Raw genomic sequence first — 23,596 nt, forward strand, 5'->3', positions numbered from 1 at the left:
TGTTAAGGTCTGCCTGAATAGAGACAAAACTGATTAAATATGGATATGAACACACAGTAATTTGGCCAAAGCAAAAACCCCTTTTTAAATATAAACAACTCCCATTTGAAAAGAGCCTCTAGAAAGAATTATTTCATAAAATAATCTAATCCATGTATTTGTTTTGCAGTAATAGAAGGAAATTCACCATTTAGTGAGAGATTATTCCCACCTCTCTCTTCTCCAAAAACTCAGCAGCTGCATTTCAGTTTGAGTTTTGGTACCTAACATTTTAAAGAAATTGTCTTTTTAACAGACAGTAGAGTTCTAAAACTCCTGGATTTAATGGGTCTGCCCTCAGTGGCCAGCATAAGTGCAATCACAGAGCAATAGGGGTCAATATACCTCTTATCGAGGATTCACCTTCTACTTTGATATCACCCATTCTTGGAGGGGAACTCAGAAGGCCAAACTGTTATCAAAGAAGCACAAAAAAAGATAAACTAAATGAAGCTAATGAAGAGACTATAATCAAATACTCCTGGGAAAGACAATCAGCTGGCCTCCTTCAGAAACAAACAGTCATAGGAACTTTTTAAAAAGCACATAGGACAATGTTGCAAACCTTTAAGAATAAAACATATGATATTAGTTTAAGGAAGCTGCCTTCCAGGTAAATCTAAAAGCAAAATATTCTCCAGCAACAATAAAAAGTGAAATGAACTTAGTGGCAAACTGTCAGCCCAAAGCAATTGTTGACCAAACAGCAGAAATCAGTCTATGAAAATCATAATTGAATATGAACATCTATAATCCTGCTAATTAGACATAAACATGCAATTGTCCAGTGTTTATTCATGTACCAAAATTAAAGCAAAATCATTTTAATATAAACAAACCTACCCTGAAAGGTTTTTCTTAAGATGTTTATATTTTATCCCATAAATAGAGCAGCAAAAATATATCAGAAAGGAAAAGATTCTACTTAATTTTTCTAAAACTTTTCATTTTAGGGAGGACTCCTTAATTATGAAAAAGTCTTGTATCTACTAGGTTCAAAGGAGATAGACAAATAGTGGAAGTATGTGAAAAAGTTTTATTTCCTAAAACATATACAGAACAATAAATTACTCATTACCTCTAGGAAAAAGGACTGGTTGCTTTTGATATTCTTTACCTTTTGTCATTCCTGTTCCCCTTCCCTTAAATAATCAGCTATTTATTTGAATATGCCTTCTACCCATTTGTAAATATTCACAGAGTTACAAGTCTTCAAAATTTCAATGCTATTGGAACTAATCAATAATTAAAATGATATGATTTATGGTTAAATTTTCATACATATAGCTTAAAAATAAAAAGAACCTATGTTTTTCTACTACGATCTTATAAGTATCCTTCCAACATGCTTGTATTTTTTTTCTAAGCCTGCTTCCACTATCTTGTTGTATTAAACCTTAGAAAATGTTGAGATTCTAAAGGCCTGCCTACAAACCAAATGGCATCGCAGCTTTGGCAGGCTGAGCCCCTCATTTTGGCTTCTCTCACTCCCTCTAGCGTTCGCAAAGCTCATCTGTCTGATTACCCAGTTACCTCACTGAACAAGAGCTCGGCTAAGTCCTGCCCATCTATGACATCACCCCCTTCTTCAACCACTGCGAGGTGAAGCTTTAACTTCAGACTTGGAGGTGGGCTGTGTGCAGTAAACTGGAATGCTCTCTCGCGCTCACTCCTCAGTGTAGGAGTGATCCGAAGCAGGACAAGCTCTGCCTGCAGCTGCTGTTGGCTTTGTGTGGACTGGACGACGCGGAGCTTGGGCGAGGGGGGAGGGTTATTACTCCAGTTCACAGTCAGTGGAATTACAGCTATAGCGGCAGTATACATGGGATTGCTTTTTCTCGTCTTCCTGGTAAGTGTTTCCCATGTTTTTCCTTAAGATGTCCCAGAAAGTTTGCTTGGTTGTACTCTGTAGACAGAAATGACTTGGTACTGTGAGGCATCCAAATTAGAACGTTTGCTCTGTCACCAGTAAGAGCAAAATGTGTGTGTGCAAGCCAGCAAGGAAAAATTGGACTGTATAGTCAAATTCAAGAAGTTTCTTAAAACCTTCTTTCATTCAAAAGTAATAATTGTCTATTTTCTGCCTTGTCTATTGCTATTTGAAAAGAGCCTTATGGAAAACATTAGTTCGAAAGTTAAATGTTATATATTGAAGAATACAAGGCAGATTTTTTTTTCCCACAGGAAAGCGAAAGGTCTTGCTAACTTGGTGTGTACTGTATGTGTGGTATGATCACCAATTGCTGTTTTTACAACTGTGAAAGAAAATCAATAATCCCTCAGCCCATGAGTACGCAGTACATGAAAAGCATACATCTTGCTCAAGCTAGCTGAGCTACTCCCAGAGACTTCCGTGCCTCTGTAAGGATTAACAGCTACACCTAGATTTTAAAGCTTGCACTGCTATCCTGCCTGAGCTGCTTCAAGCATTTCAGGCTTGCAAATCTCAACGAGTGAATTCAGCTCAGAGGAGGGGGAGACTTTCTTCCAAACCATACCCCCGCTCCAGGAGAACACCAAAATCCATTGCTTGGGCAAATGTAGTATGTGACTAGCATAGTAATTGGCAAAGCCTACTCAGAAAAACTAACAAAGCTCAGCGTGGAAGTGATGCCTGATGTATGCAGTGAGTTCGGGGTGGCAAAAAGGAACAAAAATGAGTAGAGCCCTCATCAAGTGGGATATGCAGAGTATCCACTCACTTGCAACTTACAACAGCAAAATTTTATATTGAAAGAAATGCTTTTATACAGCAAAGCTTCCAAAGAGTAGTTTAATGTATCTTCTCAAAAACAAAAAATTTTTTTCAGTAAATTATGTCTGAAACAAAATGGTTGCATAGAGGTAAAAAGTGCAACAGGCCTATTATTTTCTCAACATCTGGGGGTTGATATTTATTGACTGATTAATTTATTTAAAATTTAAAAGAAAAAAAAGCCTTGATATTTGCCCATTATGGAACCAAATCCTCTAATGGCTTTTACAATTAGCTATTTCAAATTTTCTTAAATCTATCTGTTCTAAAATGCATATATATGTTATTTTATTAGCAGGAATCAACATGAATAAACTAGTGACTAGAAAAGTGCTTCAGTTTTAGCAATGCCTTTCATTTATCCCAAACTACATACAAATATCCTGACTAGCTGGAAACATAAAGAATTAATTTGTCTATTTTCAGATAGAACCATTTATGCCTGCCCCAAAGTGACGGATGATTGATACGCATCTCTTTTGAAATGAGTAAAGAAAGAAATCAATTTCTTTAAAAGTACCACAAAATATTAATACTACCATTACTACCAATATTAATAATGATAAACCAGCTTTTAATCTCTAAGAAGATTAAATCAGGGGCATGCTACTTAGTTTGCAAATATGTGCGTGTACATAACACATATACATATACACATACTTACACACATACATATATTTATTAGCCTGAAATAAAAAACAAAGTTACAAAAATATGATTGTGTAAATTTCAGTAGGGAAAATCACATCTAATATTTTTTTAAGAGTACTGCCAAAACACATCAAACCCAGGAATCAGCGAAGATATTATTGAATGAATTAATGTAATGAATTCATTAACCCTACTCTTGTTAATACTAACCATCAGTTATTAATTGGGCTTTTCATTTCTGTGCACTCCCTTTTAAATCAATTTTGATTAGGTTCAAATGCCCAACTAAACACTCCCTAAACATTAATGCTTGTGAAGTACATAATTGGGCAACAAATAAAGTTTTCACAAAAAGAAGAAAAACAATAAGAAAATTTGTCATAACTGAATGTGGCAGCAAAATAGAAGGTATGTTTCTTTTACTTTCAAGTGTTAATTAAGGAGAGCCTCCAATTCTATCAAAACTTTTTCAGAGCTAAATGAAGCGGTGTGAAATAAATTTGGTTGAAATCTTGTGGCTGTCAGACTTTGTTAGCAAGCTATTAATTATCTTTACCCCAGTTTCTTCTCTAGACTATATTGCCCAATCAAATAGAAACTCCAATTATGTTCAGCATCTCCTGCCTAGGGACACCAGACCCTAATGAACACTGTGTCTCCAGATGAAAAATACAATTATCAGCTTTAAACATGCAAGTGCACTGCGGAGAGATTTGTCTGTGCTTTTCTTGGCCACACACCCTAAGGCTCCCTTCTCTTTCTGGATTATTTTGAGCAATTTTAAACCCTACAAAAACCAGTAGCAGAGAACTTGCCTTGAATTAACATTATATGAATGTTTTTTCTTCCTGCTTTTTATTTTTAATGTTACCCCAATGCTAAATTAAATCTGTTCATTTAAAGAAAAATTTCAGTGGATCTTAACTTTTCCCCCCTTTATTAAGGTGGGTGGGCTGCGTAACAAAGAATGTGATTAATGGCGAGATCCAGAGCTAACTTAAAAATTCTGAATTAAATCACCTTAAATATTTTTATTTAGTTTATTGATAGCATTATAAACAATTGTTGAAAGTCAAATGAAGACCACCTAAATGACATCAATGAGGGAAATAAGATTCAGTAATTTTTCAAAGGCTGTAATTTCTTCCCTCCTTTTCCCTTCTGTCCCCTTTCCCTCCCACCCCCACCTTTTGCCCTAGAGGCCTTCACTGTTCTTCTCAACGGGAGGCTTTGTTGTAATTAAACTGGAGAAAAACTGGCCGGCAGCAGCCAACATCTGACTTGCGGCTTCTGAAAGCAGTGTTCTGGTAGAGTGTACCACCCCCCAGTGGGCAAAAACTCTACAGTAAATCTCTCAGCAATATTAATTCTCAAAACTGCTTTTTCCTCTTCAAAGCATAAAAAGGGCTGTTTCTCGACTTCTAACATTCCACCTTTCAGAACTTATCATAAGTCAACAAACCCATTTCCATCAATGAGAAAGTTTGTAAATGTCTTCTGAAAAAAAGGCTTCTTCCTCTTAAGAACCAAAATAAGAATATGCATTTCAGAAAGCATTTTCCAGTTTCAGACCGCAAATCAACATCACTAAATTTGGTGAGACATTATACCAAAAAAGCCATGTTTACATTGCATAGGAGAGCAGGTTTCAGCACTTTGACTTGTCTATTGACAAGAACTCCAAAGAAAATAGATTTTAAGTAAAAAAGGAATGAAATACAATGTAAGCAAGCAGCTAAAGTTGCATTTATTTTACATATGCATCATCTTTTTCCTAGACTCAAAATTAAGTGTCAGGAATGTATAAAAAGCTCTCTTCAGGTATTAGTCTCCTTAAATGAGAGGAGAGAGAAATTGCTCTCACTTGATGAGACAATGACAGCTTTTGTTCTTTATTCTTTCACTTTTCATGTGCACAAGTTACCGTGGCAACTTTGAAAAGAAAACCCACAGACCACATTTAGTTAAACACTATTTTTAAAGTGTGCCACTGGACTGTGGATTGATCAGTTTATGTGTTGTTGATTTTCTTCCTCTTCATTTGCTTGACATCAATAATACTCTACCTTGGAATGGAAAAAAAGTGTTTTATGATTTGAGATGTTCTCACTGACTAGCACAGTGCTTGGCACACTGTAGACCCAAACATTTGTTGTATTAGTATATGGAAACTTGAATACTAAAAATTTAAGGCACATCCACCAAATTGTACTCACAACATTGAAAAATACGAACGTGAAGGTTCGCAATGAGAAAATGTTTGGGATTTTAAAAGGTACAGTTTTAACTGCAATTGCTCAAAAGTCAATGCAAACTTAAAGCATGTTCCCTGCCCTAAGCTCTCTTCTCTCACCTTTACCACCCTCTAAATTCATGTCTTATTCATGCATACAGGTCTTGGTTCTCCAGTTCATTTGTTCTGGCTTTAAATATCACAAAAGAAGAAGCATTCACTATGATGAAAGAGAGCATCCCAGTTTGCCTTTTCTTTTAAGGATGCTTGATTTAACTTTAAAAACCAAAATAAACGAAGCAGAATTGGATTCATTTTTCACAAACCTTTTGGGAGAAAAAAAACCAGTAACATAAAAAGAGAAAGTAAAAATCCTTTGCTTTGGAACTTTTATCCCCTCTTTTACATAAATAAAACACAACGTCTTCAGACTAGAAAATAGTCTGGATAAAACCAAGTCTGAAAAGGCACACTTGCTTCTATGCTGCTCAGCAAACCCTTCAGACTTCATGACTCTCAAGAGGGGACTTAGAGGTCCTTCTGCTTGCCTGGCATTAAACAAAAGAATTGGAACTTTCCTGAAATCTGATGATCGTGGAAAATTTAACTACCAGACAGGCTGCTTAGAAAGCATTTTGCTGTCACTGTCAACTAACCTGATGTACTCCAGTTTTTCAGTTTAACCTTATATGTAGCTTATTTTAAATACCATTTGTCTTTACACAGACAGGTTGATCATTTTGTTGTGATTTCAAGCAATAATTTAAGCCTTCATAAATAAATTACTTTCCAAAACTCTATGATTATATAAATTCTAATTTCCCTAGAAATATTCACAGACTTAGATTAAGCATGTGTTTTCTTCAACCTCAAGGTTTTGTTCAAAGTAATAACGCAATTAACTTGGATTAAAAATCCTACTTTTAGATTAAAAAATTTTTTAAGTTCCCATTAAGATAGGATTATGTGAAGCAAATCATTAAAAAGAACCTTTACTAAAATCTCAAAAACTGTGTATTCAATTTAAGACTTTTTTGGAAATAAGCCATGATTTCAAATCAATTTAAGTCAAAGGCAACCAATAAAGGATTTAGGATGTTAGTGCATTTTATCAACATATAATCTTAATCTAAGTGATCAAAATATGAGAATATGTTCTCATTTCAGACATCCCCACCTCTAAAATATTGTAGTAGCAGAGAAGAAATCATAAACATGTACAGTGCCTCAAATTCTTAATTGTATGCAAATATCACTTTTCTATTCAGATAAAACTTCTTAAATATTATTCGTTTTCTTAAAACATCTCAAAATGATAGCACCCTTACTATTTAATACATTCTTACATCATGGAACTAAACTGAAGGCTTTACACAGACCTGATGATTACATTATAAGTGCGATTTTCTTTAAACTCCACAGTTTTTGGGTATCAAAAGAAACTGAAGAGAAAGATCCCTGTTAAAGAAAGATCTGGTTCATCCATGAGGTGATGATGTTGTTCTTTTTGTCACAGTTTTAATGCTATATATTTAGTAATGATTCCACTAAAAAATAGTTTTAAAACATTTCTTTGAGTAGCCAGGGGTCCATGTCTGGTTTTTCCCAAGTTACCCTAATAACAATATTTTCCTAAAAGATCGATTCCTTTTTCGTTCAGAAGTAATGGCCTCTTTCCCAGCCTTTGCAGACATAAAGCCTTCTGAAGTCGATGTTGTGGAAACCTGGCCACAGTGTCCATAACAGTGGGGCTCATTTTTCTTTTCATCATTTACAATCAACTACAGCTTCTCTATGTGAATGACTATGTAGAACCAGCTCAGAAAATGGGATAGTAAGCACTGGGGGCAGCATCACTCATCTTAGATAGATTATTATAGCCTTTAATATGCAAAACAAAACAGAAGTGTCTAGCACTATAGTTTCAAATATAAAAGGGAAGGAAAAGACAAAACAAACTATGAAACACAATCAAACATGAACGGTTTTGAGGTTAAGTAAAAGACGTGGAAATTTGTGAGCGACTCTTCATTTCTAAAAGAGTATCCTCTCCAGAGAAACCTGCTTTTTAGTTTTGTCTTTAGTTTTAATGCAATTTGGGGAGAAGAGAAATTACATTTTCCAAGAATTTAATGAGATTTAAGGCTTTCTGTTAATCCCACATTATTACCACTATTGTACTAATGGCAATGTGAGTTTGCATATCAAACAGAGTAAAGGAAGAAGTTTTACAGATGTAAAACCAGAAAAATAAACAAATTAGTCTTCTTTTCACACCAATTTAGATTTCTTTTTTTATTTCTTCTGGGTTAAAAATGTGAAAATCAATACATATCCTTACAGCTTGATTTCATAAAATATTTATAGTTCAGATATAAGCTTTATCACTAGTTATCGTAATGATTGTCTTGGACATATTCTAGGCTAACCTGACTTGGGGAACAAACAGTTCTTAAACCCTCATTCATCAGATTCATCTCCTCAAATTTAGAGTGTGTTGTGGCATGTGACAAATGCCTGACTACTGGTAAAATTTTAAGCAGGTTCTTACCAGTGATTTTTATAGTAGTTTTTAATTAGCTTCTAATATAATTAACAAAAGTAATTGTTTCATAAAGTTAAATTAACCACATTATTTTAAATGTTGAATAATTTTCAAGCTCAGAAACATTTACAGCAAATACTTGTTTAAATAACTTTGTAATCATAATTTCAAAAACTTGGTTTTTCATTTTCATATTCCACAAAAGCAAAAGTTTCCAAGAAAATACGCTATTGAAATTCAACAATAATGAGCAAAGCCTTAAATGCATCACAGTAAAACTTCACTTTAAACAATGAATCATTTAAACTTTCCTCTGTGGGCACTTTGCAATATCCACTAGAGACTACTTTCTCCATCTGCAAACTGCTATTTTTGTTTCAAGTTGCTTAAATAATAAATTAAATGGATCTGTAATTTTTTTTTTAAGTTTCCTTCTGTTAATGCATTCTATGATACTGTTGGTATTTGGTGGCAAATTAAAAGAAACTGAATTTTCAAACAGAACCAGAAACACAAATTTTGGCCTTGTTTAACATTCACTTTCAGTAGCATTTGAATTCTGGAACAGATGCTATCCTTGTTGGATGCTAGGTAATTACTAGGGGAGAAGCAAATTGTTTCTACTGTAAGTCCTTAATTTCAGGGTCAAATATTTCTATGACACCCTGATGTTCCTTACGTGTACAGAAAGCCTCTGAGTGGGTAATCCTGCATAAAAGATACTGATATAACCCACTTCTCCACCTCCACTCAAAAAAATCTTCATGCATATTAGGTAATGGGCAAACCACTCATCATTAAAATCACTGGCCTCTTTGGTGAAGCCTTAAGTCTTCTTTAAGAAATGACAAAATACACTTACTGGAAATTGGCATGTTTATGTTTGAACCTAGAGAGAAATGCCTTGTCAGATTTTGATATGTTTTCTGAATGGTCGTTATAAGGTGACAGTTAGACACAGTGTCCTTTCTATTCCAAATACAGATTTTTCAAGTTCAGTTTGCTAAAAGAAAATTTAAATTGTGTTCTCCTAAAAAACTAATAGTAACCTGAACTTCTATGCTACCTTTGGTCAAGAATACCTGAGTGACTAGAGTTTCAAGACCATCAACTAGTCCACAGAAATACCTCTAAGAAGGAAAGGTGATGAGGTTCACATTCTACAACTGGGAAAATTAAGGCTTACAGAAGAATTAAACAGGGTACCAAAGAAATCAAAAGAAAAGATTTAAAGCAAACTCTTTTTAACTCTTTAAATTGTAAATTGTATGACTTTATAAAAACATTTTCAGAAATCTCTTAAAAGCTACCATGGCATTTCTGTCAAAATCCTTGTTATGTATTTGCTCGCCTCTTTGACATATACTTGTTTTCTTCTTTTCACATTTTATCATTTTATAGATAATATTTAAAAGGGAACTTCTAAAGATTGGTCTGACCTAAATTCAAAAGCCATGGAAGGCACTTACTGGTTCTTGAATGAGGCTTTGCTTCTGTGTTTAATTCAAAGTGACATTAACAAATAGCATTAGAAATTATCTGGTGACAATCCCAACTTCAGCACCTACTTTGTTTATATAGTAAAATTAGGAAGAACAATTGTAAAAGTTGTAAAAAAAAAATTGTAAAAACAAACAGGTCATCTTATCCTTTTCACCAACTACTATGATTACGGATACATTGCTTAAAGAAAGAACTAATAAGCTTAAATTTCTAGGAAATCTCTCATATTAAAAGTTCATTATTAAGAGCTCATTAAAACCTTTTGCTTTCACAGGAGATGCTCATACCCAGTATATTTTAAGGAAGAGAAATGTAAAGGAAATCTAGTATGCTTCCTTTTTTTTCCCCCATGAAGAATATTTGAATTAAGTTTTCTATACCTCTTAAAAAAGAATACCTGTTCTTGTATAACGTGACTGCACCAGATATTCTGAGAAAGCACCAAGAAGGAAAAGCTGGAAATAGCTATTTCACAGCAGGTAATCATACCTCAGGATATAGCTACTGTACAAAGTTTATACTTGGATAATCCTGGATAGGAATAAAGGTAGGGGGTAACTGATGAAAACCTATTACTATACAGGCCTTAGCATCATGAATGGTTTTCTTCATGAGGATCTAAAGTTACTATCTCTGACCACATTGCACAGAAGAGCCAATAAGAATTTCAAAGAGAGCAATTTCTACTAAGGGAATTAAGCTACACAAAAGGAACCTTCACACAGAAACTCTATCAGAAAAAAAAAAAAAAAGTACATAGGAAGCCATGTGTTCTACATAGTAACAGGAAGCTGAATTGTTTCTGGTTCCTACTTTAATGAGCTTGCCCACCATGCTGAACCGCAGCTGGAATGTTCATTGACAACAGCGAGCCTGATCTGGAGGTGTGTGCGGCATAGGATTACTTGAATAAACAGTGAAGAACGTTTCCAAGGACTGAACAAGAATTTATAAGTCCCAGCCCCTCATCAGGAAAATAATATATGTGCATTGGATTTTCACTCACGCAAAATTTATTCACATCGTTCAATAAGGTAGGAAAAATATTAAAATGTTTTATTTTCATGCCTGAAATTATAAAGACTAATTAATATGTAAAAGTACAGAAAAGCTCATATTACACAATAGATTAGTATAAATCTATAACTCTCCAGCCATGGGGAAAGTTGAACCATATCCTAGATTAGAATTTGAAGAAAGATATATGCAGTGTGAAACATGTGATGAGATAGAACTTAATGAAAAGTTTGCTCAAAGCCATTAAGCCATGTAGTATGAAACATAAAAAATGGGAACAAAAGAAAGAGCTAGTTTAATATGAAATGGAATTTTCCACCTAGGTTAGCTGGATGTATTAGCTATGTATTTTTTCCTCCCTTAAAATAGATTCCTTCTGATTTTCTTGTTAGAAATACCAATGTAACAATTTTCATATTAATAATCAAAGGAAAGTAAAATCAATAATCAAAACAAATGAATGGCTTCAGTAGGATTCAGGTCTTAAGAGGTATTTAACTGAATATTAAGAGGATGGATTTTTTTTACTACACATTTCTGTACCTGTACAGTCTGTCTAAGAAGTAGACATCAAATTCTGATTTTTTAAAAACAGTAACATTATTATCTAAAAGTAAAACAAATCATACTACTATGTGTCAATTCATTATGAATATTAAGAAAAAAATAGAAAATTGATAAGCTGGGTCGGTGACAGGCTACATAACTGATACCAAGTATTGCAAGAATGTTTTAGAATTTTCAATAAAACTTTAGTTATATCTAACATTTCAAAATCATATGGACTTGGGACATGATACTCCTTAATTTAATACTACAAACATTTAAGTAAAGAGATGATATGATCATGCTCATTTTAAGTTAGTGATAAACCTTTAGCATGCAAAAAAAAATTTTTAAGTTGGAAATGATTATAGACATATTAGTTTCCACATCTAGTTTGAATACTATCTTAAGTATCATGACCTGACTGTTTTCTGTCTTCCTTTTAACTCATCCATTTTAGGGCTCTGACGCTACCGTGTACAAAGACCTCAACACTGCTGACCATGATCAGCCCAGCCTGGAACATCCTCCTCATCTGGACTAAAATCGGGCTGTTCCTTCAGGTGGCACCTCTCTTAGTTATGGCTAAATCCTGCCCATCTGTATGCCGTTGTGATGCAGGTTTCATTTACTGTAATGATCGCTTTCTGACATCCATTCCAACAGGAATACCAGAGGATGCTACAACACTCTACCTTCAGAACAACCAAATAAATAATGCTGGAATTCCTTCAGATTTGAAAAACTTGCTAAAAGTAGAAAGAATATACCTATACCATAACAGTTTAGATGAATTTCCTACCAACCTACCAAAGTATGTAAAAGAGTTACATTTGCAAGAAAATAACATAAGGACTATCACTTATGATTCACTTTCAAAAATTCCCTATCTGGAAGAATTACATTTAGATGATAACTCAGTCTCTGCTGTTAGCATTGAAGAAGGGGCATTCCGAGACAGCAACTATCTCCGACTGCTTTTCCTGTCCCGTAATCACCTTAGCACAATCCCTTGGGGTTTGCCCAGGACTATAGAAGAATTACGCTTGGATGATAATCGCATATCTACCATTTCATCGCCATCTCTTCAAGGTCTCACTAGCCTAAAACGCCTGGTTCTGGATGGAAATCTGTTGAACAACCACGGTTTAGGTGATAAAGTTTTCTTCAACCTCGTCAACTTAACAGAACTGTCACTAGTACGGAATTCTCTGACTGCTGCACCAGTAAACCTTCCAGGCACAAACCTGAGGAAGCTTTATCTTCAAGATAACCACATCAATCGGGTGCCCCCAAATGCTTTTTCTTATCTAAGGCAGCTGTATCGACTTGACATGTCCAATAACAACCTAAGTAATTTACCTCAGGGTATCTTTGATGATTTGGACAATATAACCCAACTGATTCTTCGCAACAATCCCTGGTATTGTGGGTGCAAGATGAAATGGGTACGTGACTGGTTACAATCACTACCTATGAAGGTTAATGTGCGTGGGCTTATGTGCCAAGCCCCAGAAAAAGTTCGGGGGATGGCTATCAAGGACCTTAATGCAGAACTATTTGATTGTAAGGACAGTGCAGTTGTAAGCACCATTCAGATAACCACTGCAATACCCAACACAGTATATCCTGCTCAAGGACAGTGGCCAGCTCCTGTGACCAAACAACCAGACATTAAGAATCCCAAGTTCACTAAAGATCAGCGAACCACAGGGAGTCCAGCAAGAAAAACAATTATAATTACTGTGAAATCCGTCACCTCTGACACGATTCATATCTCTTGGAAACTTGTCCTACCTATGACTGCTTTAAGACTCAGCTGGCTCAAACTGGGCCACAGCCCAGCATTTGGATCTATAACAGAAACAATCGTAACAGGGGAACGCAATGAATACTTAGTTACAGCCCTGGAGCCTGATTCGCCATATCGAGTCTGCATGGTTCCCATGGAAACCAGTAACCTCTACCTATTTGATGAAGCCCCTGTTTGTATTGAGACTGAAACTGCACCCCTTCGAATGTACAACCCTACAACCACCCTTAATCGAGAGCAAGAGAAAGAACCTTACAAAAACCCCAATTTACCGTTGGCTGCCATCATTGGTGGGGCTGTGGCCCTGGTGACCATTGCCCTTCTTGCTTTAGTGTGCTGGTACGTTCATAGGAATGGCTCACTCTTCTCAAGGAACTGTGCATACAGCAAAGGGAGGAGAAGAAAGGATGACTATGCGGAAGCTGGCACTAAGAAGGACAACTCCATCCTGGAAATCAGGGAGACTTCTTTCCAGATGTTACCAATAAGCAATGAACCAATCTCCAAGGAGGAATTTGTAATACACACCATATTTCCTCCTAATGGAATGAATCTGTACAAAAACAATCACAGTGAAAGCAGTAGTAACCGAAGCTACAGAGACAGTGGTATTCCAGACTCAGATCACTCACACTCATGATGCTGGAGACATCGTAGCTGACTGTGTTTTGGTTTTTTTAAACCTAAGGGAGGTGATGGTAGGAATCCTGTTCTACTGCAAAACACTGGAAAAAGAGACTGAAAAAAGCAATGTACTGTACATTTGCCATATAATTTATATTTAAGAACTTTTTATTAAAAGTTTCAAATTTCAGGTTACTGCTGCGATTGATGTAGTAGAGATGCCTGAACACAATTCTATATTTTAGTATTTTTTAGTAATTTGTACTGTATTTTCCTTGCAAATATTGAAGTTATAAACCATTTACTTTGTGTTCTACTGAGTAAGATGACTTGTTGACTGTGAAAGTGAATTTTCTTGCTGTGTTGAACAATCAAGACTGAGTTCACATGAGATCCTTGTAGTATAAGCACAGGCCATTTTTCACTTTGGTATTAATAAAATGTAAAAAAGAAAACCTGGCTGAGTGAGAAAAATTAAAGTTCAAAAAATAGTTATGAAATAATGTTCCAACTATTAAATTTGTATTATCCCAGTGGTATTCAATAAATTAAAATATGTGAAGTAATGGGCAATATCAAACTTGCTGCATATCTCCATTTTTACTCTAAGCAAATTAGATATTTCTAAGAAAGTAAGCATATCTTCTGAACTGAATACATCCGCTGGCATAAAGGAGTGTGAAGTCTGTTGTTAAAACCACTGTTAACAAAGCATTGAGAATGAAGGACTTCACAAGATCAATAATGTAAGCGCACTCTTAAGTTAGGGGGGAAATCTGTACTTAGGAAAACATGAAATCTTAGACTCTCATAGTGTAATGAACACAAACACCAGAACTGCATTTTGGTTTTGCCTAGGCCATCCTGATTTTCGAAAAGTGAATTCTAAAGATATAATTGTTAATGTTTATAATGTTTTTGTCATAAATGATATCAAAAAAGAAACATATGTATTTACAAAGGTAGTGTACCGATAAGCAATTCCCCTCAACAATGCAGAGAAAGTAGCATTTCAAGAAAGGGAGAATTTAAAAGAAAAATAACTACTATAAATCAAATTTAGATCTGGTTTATATAAAATGTTTTAACACTGTACATAAAAGTTCAATTTACCTTCACAATGATCAAGAATACTGCCCATTACTGTCACAGTTTTCCACATATTACATGATGAATTTGTAATGTAACATTTCTTTCTAGCTTCCTACTGAATTGTGAGCTATTACTTGTTTAAAAACCACATCATTTTTCTGTTGCCATGATTTTTATTTTTCCAACAAAAAACCAAAGTGCATTGTACGCCCTTTGGCCAGTCTTGTATGTGCCTTGATCCAACGCTACATGTATTCAGCTTTTAAAACTCGACAAATTTTTCATACTTCCTTAACTATGAAAAATTATGGTCTTATTGCTGAATAAAACAAGAAAAAAGTACAAAATAATCGTGCTTGCTTTTTCGGGATTATGTTACTATCACTAAAGTAGCAAATTGCCCAGCACATTATTCCTAAGCACCCCCATGTATTTTTCTAGGCATAAAAATAAACGTTGGCTACAAATAAAAAATATATATAGCAATATCTTGACCTTGTGTATCATTGTACTTCAAAGAGTTTAGTGTTTCATGAACAAATTAATTTCCTAGCAGTCTTCTGGAATATTCTTATTTTGCTTATTCACTCCAAAGATGGAAAGCTTCAGAAGTGGTACTGTGATTTTTCAGTCTTTTTTATATTGCTGCCATTGTCCTCACTGATACTTTTTAAGATCATCTTTGAAAAATGAATTTTCTAAATAGCTTTTAAAAGTCATAGTAGTATGAGTTGGCATTAGAGGGTTTGAAATCTCAGATCTATCACTTACCAGGCATGTAATTAAAAGCAAACCACTTTCTCATTTCTTACATGAGATGATATGCATGGAAACTGTGCAATATTCAACCAAACATGTTACTACTATTACAGTCAAGAAAAATACACCATGTGTTTCCAGAGGTTTGTTACATACTTCTGCTTCTGCTAGTCTGCTAACAAACATTGCCAGCATTCTGTGAAATGTTATTCACTATCCATTTGCCATATACATATGTTTCCCAATACCCTCACTTTTGACATCTTGTCATGAAGAATACTTGTCTTCTAGGAATAACTCAGCAAAGACTGATGTGATTAACCTTAAACATAGGGAACGTTTTGGGAATGAAGTTTGACTTTTGCTTCCAGAGGTTTTTAGTAGTCCAGCTACAGTGCTGCCAGAAAGGGCTAGATGGTTCCATAAAATAAACTATAAACCCATGAGTTTATCATAAGCCAAAAGCCAAGAGATTATATTGACTATTTTCCAATTAGTACATCTTTCATGAGCACAGGAAATTTTACGTGTGTTCTAATACATGCATTTTAATTATTTCACCTAGGATAAATCAGAAATGGGTTTTATATTAGCAAATAGAAACAGCAACAACAGTGTAAGAGTTTATTATTTCCCAAGGCTTGCTATGAAATCCAAATGGTTTACTGAACAGATATATGTGTCTCCTTTCAATAAAATATTAAATTACAAAGTGCCTTAAAGGGCACTAAATTAATTATAGATACATGTGCATATATCCCAAACTAAATGTTCACAATTTTTATTTATCAGGTACTAACAGAAAATTGTAAGAAAAAGAAAAACCCCATTGTCAACATATAACTTACAGATTTAACAATACTATGGGGAAACTACAAAAAAAAAAAAAACTGAGGGAAAAATCACTCCCTTGCTGAATGTTTGACAAAAATCAAAAACTGGTTTTGGATGCAGCAACTTGTAACTGCATTACATCGCTGTACTTACACTCTCATTCCCTATTAAAAACAACACTGTGTTCTATCTTTCAGCAAGACCTATTTATTAAAAGTATTCCCCTGTGCCAAATGAACCAGTAAAAAAATTCTGCTTTACTAACTACAGTTTCTGAGTAAAGCACATTTTATAGCTACATGCCAACATGATAGTTTTCCTGAGGAATCCAAAGAGACCCACATGCCTTAAAGCACCTGAGGCGTGGGTGTTCCAGGAACCAATCTATCACTGAATTTACTTTAATATTAGCTCATCTGCTGCTGAAAACAGTAGTGGCATTTAAAGTTCTAATTCCTTTCTCCTACTTAGCATGATTAGCAAATCCTAATTAGGCATAGTCTTGGAATTAAAACAATTGTGTTTTGTTTTTGGACTTTTGGTTAAATTAGCAAAAAAATAACTCATGCTTATCAATCACTTTCTTAAGAACTTCAAAGTTCTCTACAAATAATCTCAACAGCCAGTGACCTACACAGAATGACTTCTACATTATAAACAGCAAAGGCACTGGGTTTAAGAAGTATCTTGTCTAGAGGATGTAAGGCATAAATATATAATCGAATGAAAGTTTACTGCAACTGCAATATAGGAAAATAACTATCTATCTGGATGGATCAAAGAATATCTCATGAAGGAGATAAAATGAAGGCTGGAAATTGAAAGACAAGAAAATATTTAAAGAGAAAACAAGGAAAGTAGAAATTGGCCATGTAGAGAAAATGGTGAACAAAGTCATGGAGATAGGAAACCAGGAACAAGGTTTCTCAGTGCTGGCTTTGATCACGATCACTTGGGGAGGCTTTTATTAAGATAACCAGGCTTCAATATAGACCTACTAAATTTAAATATCTCAGATTGATATTGGTCATTTAAAGTTTTCTTTAATTCCAAAGGTGATTCTGATGCAATTGAGGACCACTGATTTTGGAGGTATTTGGGGAGAAGCCAATAGGCCTGCTGAAATACAAGGTCCATAAAGGAATTAAGGCTGGAAAAGCTTTTTATGTCAGTAGTGTGTTGAATCCCCAGCTGAGAAGTCTGGATGAAATGCTTTGGCAATGGTTTCTCAGCAGCTATATAAAGGATCAGTATACTACATATTGTAGAAATAAGGAATATTGAATGAAAGAAGAATGAGGAGAAACTGAGAGCAGGAAGACAAGTATTGCAGGCAAAAGGAAACAAGAGCCTAAAAAGTGGAATGGGTTTTAAAAAACGTGTAATTCAAAGATATAGGAAAGGTAGAATTCCTAGGAATTAGGAACTGAGGAAAGAATAAATACTGAAGGGGATGATTTTTAGCCCAGGTAAGTAGAGTGTTGGTAAGGCATTTAATGATTAAAAAAATACTAGAAAAAGATCTCAAAGGTTTTTATACATCGTAGGTTTGAGCACGTGACCATGTGCACAGTATAGCTTTATACCGGCTGGTGACCCAGTTTAGATGATAAATTGTAATTGGTTTAGGTTTTAAAATATTTGTATGTTATCTCTCTGGAAATGTCTATCAGGAAGTTGGAAATGAGGGTCTACGAGGAGATCCTCAACAGTCTAACACGCTATTACTAAAGGTGAGAGGGTGGAAGACAGCAGCAACAGAAGTGTGCAGAGGGAAGGAAAAGAGACGAGCCACAGGAACACCCACCCTTTGTAGGGAAAGAAGAGAGAGAGAGTGAAGCAAAAACAAAACAAAACAAAACAAAACAAAAACTAACAAAAACAAAAACCTAAAAAGGGGCAGTCAAAAAGGAAGAAAATCATCATGAAGAAAAATTATAAAATCAAGAAACTACAAATATTAAAAAAGAGGATGTCAAAAGGTAGTCCAGAATGTAGATTTGGAAGAGGACACTGTTTAAAATGGAAAAAGAGGAGACAGCCAGGGATTTTGAAGCAGTGTCAGCAAAGTAAAAAGGTAAAAGCCTCTAGGATATTGACAGGATAATGGGAGATAAAGAAAACAGAAACAATGATTGACTCTACTCTAAGAAGTCTGGAGGGTGAAGGGATCAAGATAGGTAAGAAGGAAAGGAGGTGAATAGCAGGAGGAATATTTACTGACCTCAGGAATAAGATGAGGTATAGAGATAAGAACCTAAAATGAGGACAGGGAACATATTTGATAGAAGAAAACAGGGATGCAGGAGAGTGTGGTCCAAATCATGGCTGTGAGTCTAAGAGGACTGAAGTAAAACTGTGACTGAGAAGCTGCAGTTGTTGAGGAGTCACCAGCAAGAAGGACAAAGTTACCCAGAGAGAGGGGAAGGGTTGGAATGAGGGTAAGGTTTATAAGACAGGTCCTGAGGAAGATGGGGAAATGTCCCAAAGACGAAGAGGAGGGAGATGACAGAATTAGGTGATACAGATATAAAACAAGGACTTCCTAAGAAAGGGTTTTGAGTAACAGTGATAGAAACATTCAGGAAGTGACCTTTCAGGGACAGAGAAAAATTTTTTGAAATTCCTTCCCTATATTCTACCCTCCTTCCTTACCAAATTTTCATCAAATAGTGACAGGGAAGGTATAGGGAACAGATGTCAATTAATTCAAGGTCATGGAAGGAATGCTAAGAAAAAGGTCAGAAAATTGGGGAGTTAGAACACAAAAGTGAAAGACTGCAGTAGGCCCAGGGGAAGCAGTTAAGAGATGGACCTGAAAGGAGTTCTAATTCCCAGATGGAAGTACACACAAAACAGAAAAATAGAGCAGAGGGGGGCCTTGCACTTAGGACTCCAGCAGATGATCACAGTTAAAATGATGTTGGTCATGAGAAGTTTGTGGAAACTCCTATATAGTATAACCTTCTAAACAGATGGAAGAAAAAAAATAATCAAATTAACCTTGCTCTATTCTTTGAATATCAAAACTGAATGAAATTTAATTTTATCTCAAAATATACACTGAAGAACTATTTCTACTTTTATCAGTCTTTCCCCCAAGTATCATAGGTAACTCCAAGTGAACAGGTAAGTAAATCACAATGTGAATCCCTCCCACTTCCTAGGCCCCCTTCTCATTTTTACATTATTTGGGTGAAATGAGATTAGAAAATGAACTTTAGAACTGACTTGAAAGTTGTTGGTTTGGGTCCCCCCCCCCCCTTTTTTAAGAAGCTTCAAAAGGCAGCATGCAGCCACAGGGGTGTGGAAACTGGGGATAATGGGATTTTACAGACTGATTGTGTGCACACATAAAAGCAGTGCTTCTTTTTCAAGCTTCTTTTTCAAGGCCAGCTGGCTGGGGCAGGGCAGGGGTGGGGGACAGCCTAGGAAATCACTACCCAAACTAATTACCCTTCTGAATATACATCATGGCTCTGATAATTGTGTCATTACAAAGCTGAGGCTAGTTCATACCAATGTTCCATGAAAAGGCATGGAATCACTGCTGGAATTCCACATTTTAATTTCCCAGATATGCATGTATCTTGAATGTATCATAGATAAGCTGCTATATTACAATTGCCACTTCAGATAGCTGTGAAATTAGGTGATTAACTAGTTGGTACCTAACCTTCTAATTTCCGTATAAGTCTAATTACATCAAATAGAAGTGGGGGTTTTGATTTTTTACTTTGCTTTTCTGTTTGGAGTATCATTGTAACTACTGTATTGTAAATGATGGAAAATAATTGCATATGTTAAAAAAATAAATTGTATAAAAAAATTTAAAAAAATAGGAAAAAAAAATTTCCCAGATATGAAGAGCAATGTTAATAAAAAGGAAAAACTAAGTAAAACAAAAGTCCAACAAAATTCTCTTAAAGATATATTCTATAAACATTAGCAATGTCTTGCACATAGAGTGGGCTTAATGAATGTTTGGGGATACTGTTTGTTGAGGACTTTGTCAAACATAAGCTACGGATTTTATATATTTTAATCTCACTTAATTCACACAGTAACTTTACAGATAGAAATTATTTTCCACATTTTTCAGATGAGTAAATTAAGGCTCTGAAAGGTAATGAGATATTTTATTCATTCAACATTAACAATGATTTACTGAGTACCCAGTCAGTAACTGTGTTTGGAGCTAGGTATACAGCATTAAACCAGAAACATACAGAGATTATAGTTGGAGGAGGTAGGGACTCAGATACTAATATAAAACCAAAGGAATATAAAGTGAAAAGTTGTGACAGAAGGCATGAAAAGAAAAATACAGTGCTGTGAACGAGCATAACAGAACTTATGTAGATTTGGTGGGAAGGGAAAGCCTAAGACCTGAGAGATACAGAGTAAGAATGTGAAGAATAAGGTACAGAGTGTTCTGAGCACAGGAGTGGGGATGTGTTAAAGTTTCAAGTAGGAAATCAGCTTAGTGAATCTGAAGATTGAAAAATGTCAGGAGGCTTAAGCTCAGTAAGCAAGACAGAGGTGAGTTCAGTGAGGCAGGCCTGGATGTGAGCATGCAGGGTCCTGCAGGCCAAAGCCAATGTAAGGAGTCTGGACTTCATTTTAATGAAAGAAAGAAACATTGGAGGATTTTTATCATGATGGGGAAAGGGTGAAGGAGGAGGAGAAAGATGTGTGGGGATTACGCTATCAGATTTCAATTGCAAGAAGGTCACTAGCCATTGTATGGAAAATAAGTAATATGGAACAGAATGGTGGTAGTGAGGAGAGAAATGAAAAGAAGCCAAATACATTTTAGAATTGCAATGGAATCGTTCTGAGTTATATAATGAGTGGTGGAACAAGGATTCTGTCTGATCTGGAAGCTTGAGCTCTTCACCACTCTCTTTTTATACATTTTTTAATAACTAAAACAAGGACTTCATTCCCCCCCCCCAATTACTTCCTTTTACTGAGATAACAATTAGAAGACATTTTTTGGATTAAATCTCAAAAACACTTTAATGGGGCAATTGTGAATTTCCCCCCAAGGCTTATGGACCCAGCCCTATAATGCTAAATGATACAACTTCTGGAGGTCAGTAGTTACTGGCTATAAACTACCCTGAGAATAACACTTGTTCTATCTTGTAGCTTTTAATAAACTTAAACTCATAGTTGGCAGACAAATCTTAATGTGTGAGTTCACTGCAGCAAGTCTTCATGATTCCTTTGTGTCTTCTAAGAGCCAGAATGGAAATGCCAAATTGCTTAGCCTATTTGCCAAGCTTGGTGCTGAATTTGAGAAATACAGCCCATGAGTACTACCACTTCACCTACAAAGGTAAAGAAATGTTAATATTTATTTTAAAAAATGATTGAAAACCGTTAATTATCTTTGAATTATTAAAATGCTTTATTCACAGTATACTTAATAGACATACATAAATACAGACAAGGTATAAGAGATCTACATTTAATTCCATATTCGTAGAACCTCAGAGCTAGCTAGAAGAGATTTCATGAACTTTGGTAATGTGTACTAACAAATTTACTTTTTTTTTTTAAGTCTATTTTGAGAGAAAGAGACATAGAAAGTACATGAGTAGAGGAGGATGAGAGAGAGAGAGGGAGAGAATTCCCAGCAGGCCCCGAACTTTTCAGCACAGAGCCCAACACAGGGCTTGAACCAGTGAACCATGAGATCACAACCTGAGCCATCCAGGTGTCCCTGTACTAACAAATTTAAAAATTAATCTCTTCATTGTTTTAAAACAACACAAATTCAAAAACAAAAGTTGGTAGTTCAACTGTAACTGGTTTACAGTTTTTCAAAAGTTCATAATGAAGGGGCGCCTGGGTGGCTTAGTCAGTTAAGCAGCTGATTCTTGATTTTGGCTCAGGTCATGATCCCAGAGTCATGAAATCAAGCCCCACATCCTTGAGCTCTGCGCTGACAGCATGGAGCCTGCTTGGGATTCTCTCTCTACCCCTCCCCCACTTACTTTCTCCCTCTCCCTTTTTCTCTCTCTCAAAATAAATAAATAAACTTAAAAATAAAAGTCCATAATGGAAAAACATGTACCTACTCTATGAATCACAATATGCTTCTAACTATATTATGCATGGCTCATAGCATTTCCTCTATGAGAGTTAAATGTTTCCTTTATAGTTGTTATTATTATCTAACATGTTAAATATTTTTACTGATATGTTGTAATCCCTATTCCCCCATCAAAATGCAAACTCCATGAAGGCAAGAAACTTTTTTCTCCTGCTCTTTCACCTAAATCCCTCCAACTTGTGCAACATCTGGCATGTAGTAGACACTCAAAAAAAATTGTTAAATAAATGAATAAAAGAATGAATGAGCTTCAAAGAGTTCTATCACTAAGCATCATCTGAAACAATCTTTGTGAAAGCACTTTGTAAACTGTGATCCCTTCTATGAATGTAGTGTTAATATCACCGTCTTACTAAGCACTCTATACTCATTATCTCCTTTACTCCCCAACTCACAAATGACACTGAGGTTCAAATAGATTATGCAATTCACCAATATCACACAATATAAATGGTAAAATTAAGACTCCAAAAGAACAACTGGATTCCAAATGCAAGGATCTTATCCCCACATTTGTCTTTTTTATGTTGCACTCTGCCTTGTGACATAGTGACTGATTCTAAGTATGTAAAATGAAATATACTAGAACACTAGTTTAGTGTATGTACAATTGTATGTACAATTGATATTTAAGATGATGATTAAAAGCATTGTTTTTGAATCTGACAGATCTGGGTTTGCATCCAGTTTCTGTCATTTATTTGGAATGGCCTTTGGCAATTTAGCTCATTTTGCTAAGCCTTAGTTTCACCTTCTGTAAAACAGGATAATAATAGCACCTCTGTAATTGTAAGGAATAAATTATACATTTCAAATGGAGCACTTAACTCATACTTGACTCTTAGTAAATACCTAGTAAATTTTATTTTCACCTTTGATGATGAAGAAATATTCACCCAGTATATGATATTAGAACTATCATTTGAATCAAGAAAACTAATAGGCAACAGACAGAATGGGAAAAGATAGTTGCAAATGACATATCAGATAAAGGGCTAGTATCTAAAATCTACAAGGAACTCACCAAACTTCACACCCACAAAACAAATAACCCAGTGAAG

At 35.2% G+C, this 23,596-nt stretch overlaps 2 protein-coding genes across 4 annotated transcripts in view; one reads left to right on the plus strand and one right to left on the minus strand.

The window, feature by feature from the left end:
• LOC115274017 (ADP-ribose glycohydrolase MACROD2-like) overlaps positions 1 to 23,596 on the minus strand; it is a 368,638-nt gene that overhangs the window by 36,802 nt on the left and 308,240 nt on the right. The gene's annotated exons all lie outside the window — the stretch shown is intronic.
• Positions 1,808 to 15,306, plus strand: FLRT3 (fibronectin leucine rich transmembrane protein 3). Of its 3 annotated transcripts, none has more exons than XM_029917376.1 (3): positions 1,808 to 1,888; positions 10,573 to 10,760; positions 11,750 to 15,306. In XM_029917376.1, exon 3 carries the CDS (start codon positions 11,793 to 11,795, stop codon positions 13,740 to 13,742), a length of 1,950 nt encoding a protein of 649 aa, XP_029773236.1. In that variant the 5' UTR covers positions 1,808 to 1,888; positions 10,573 to 10,760; positions 11,750 to 11,792; the 3' UTR covers positions 13,743 to 15,306. The 3 variants fall into 3 exon arrangements, with proteins under 3 accessions (XP_029773236.1, XP_029773235.1, XP_029773237.1); XM_029917375.1 differs by having other exon boundaries at positions 1,825 to 1,888; positions 10,001 to 10,760; XM_029917377.1 differs by lacking the exon at positions 10,573 to 10,760 and having other exon boundaries at positions 1,837 to 1,888.

This window comes from Suricata suricatta, chromosome 12 (genome assembly GCF_006229205.1).
Source record: "Suricata suricatta isolate VVHF042 chromosome 12, meerkat_22Aug2017_6uvM2_HiC, whole genome shotgun sequence".
In the NCBI taxonomy this organism is placed as follows: Eukaryota; Metazoa; Chordata; class Mammalia; order Carnivora; family Herpestidae; genus Suricata; species Suricata suricatta.

Excerpts from the sequence above, each read along its gene's own strand:
- FLRT3 (XM_029917376.1), top strand. The coding sequence starts at position 11,793 with ATGATCAGCCCAGCCTGGAACATCCTCCTCATCTGGACTAAAATCGGG.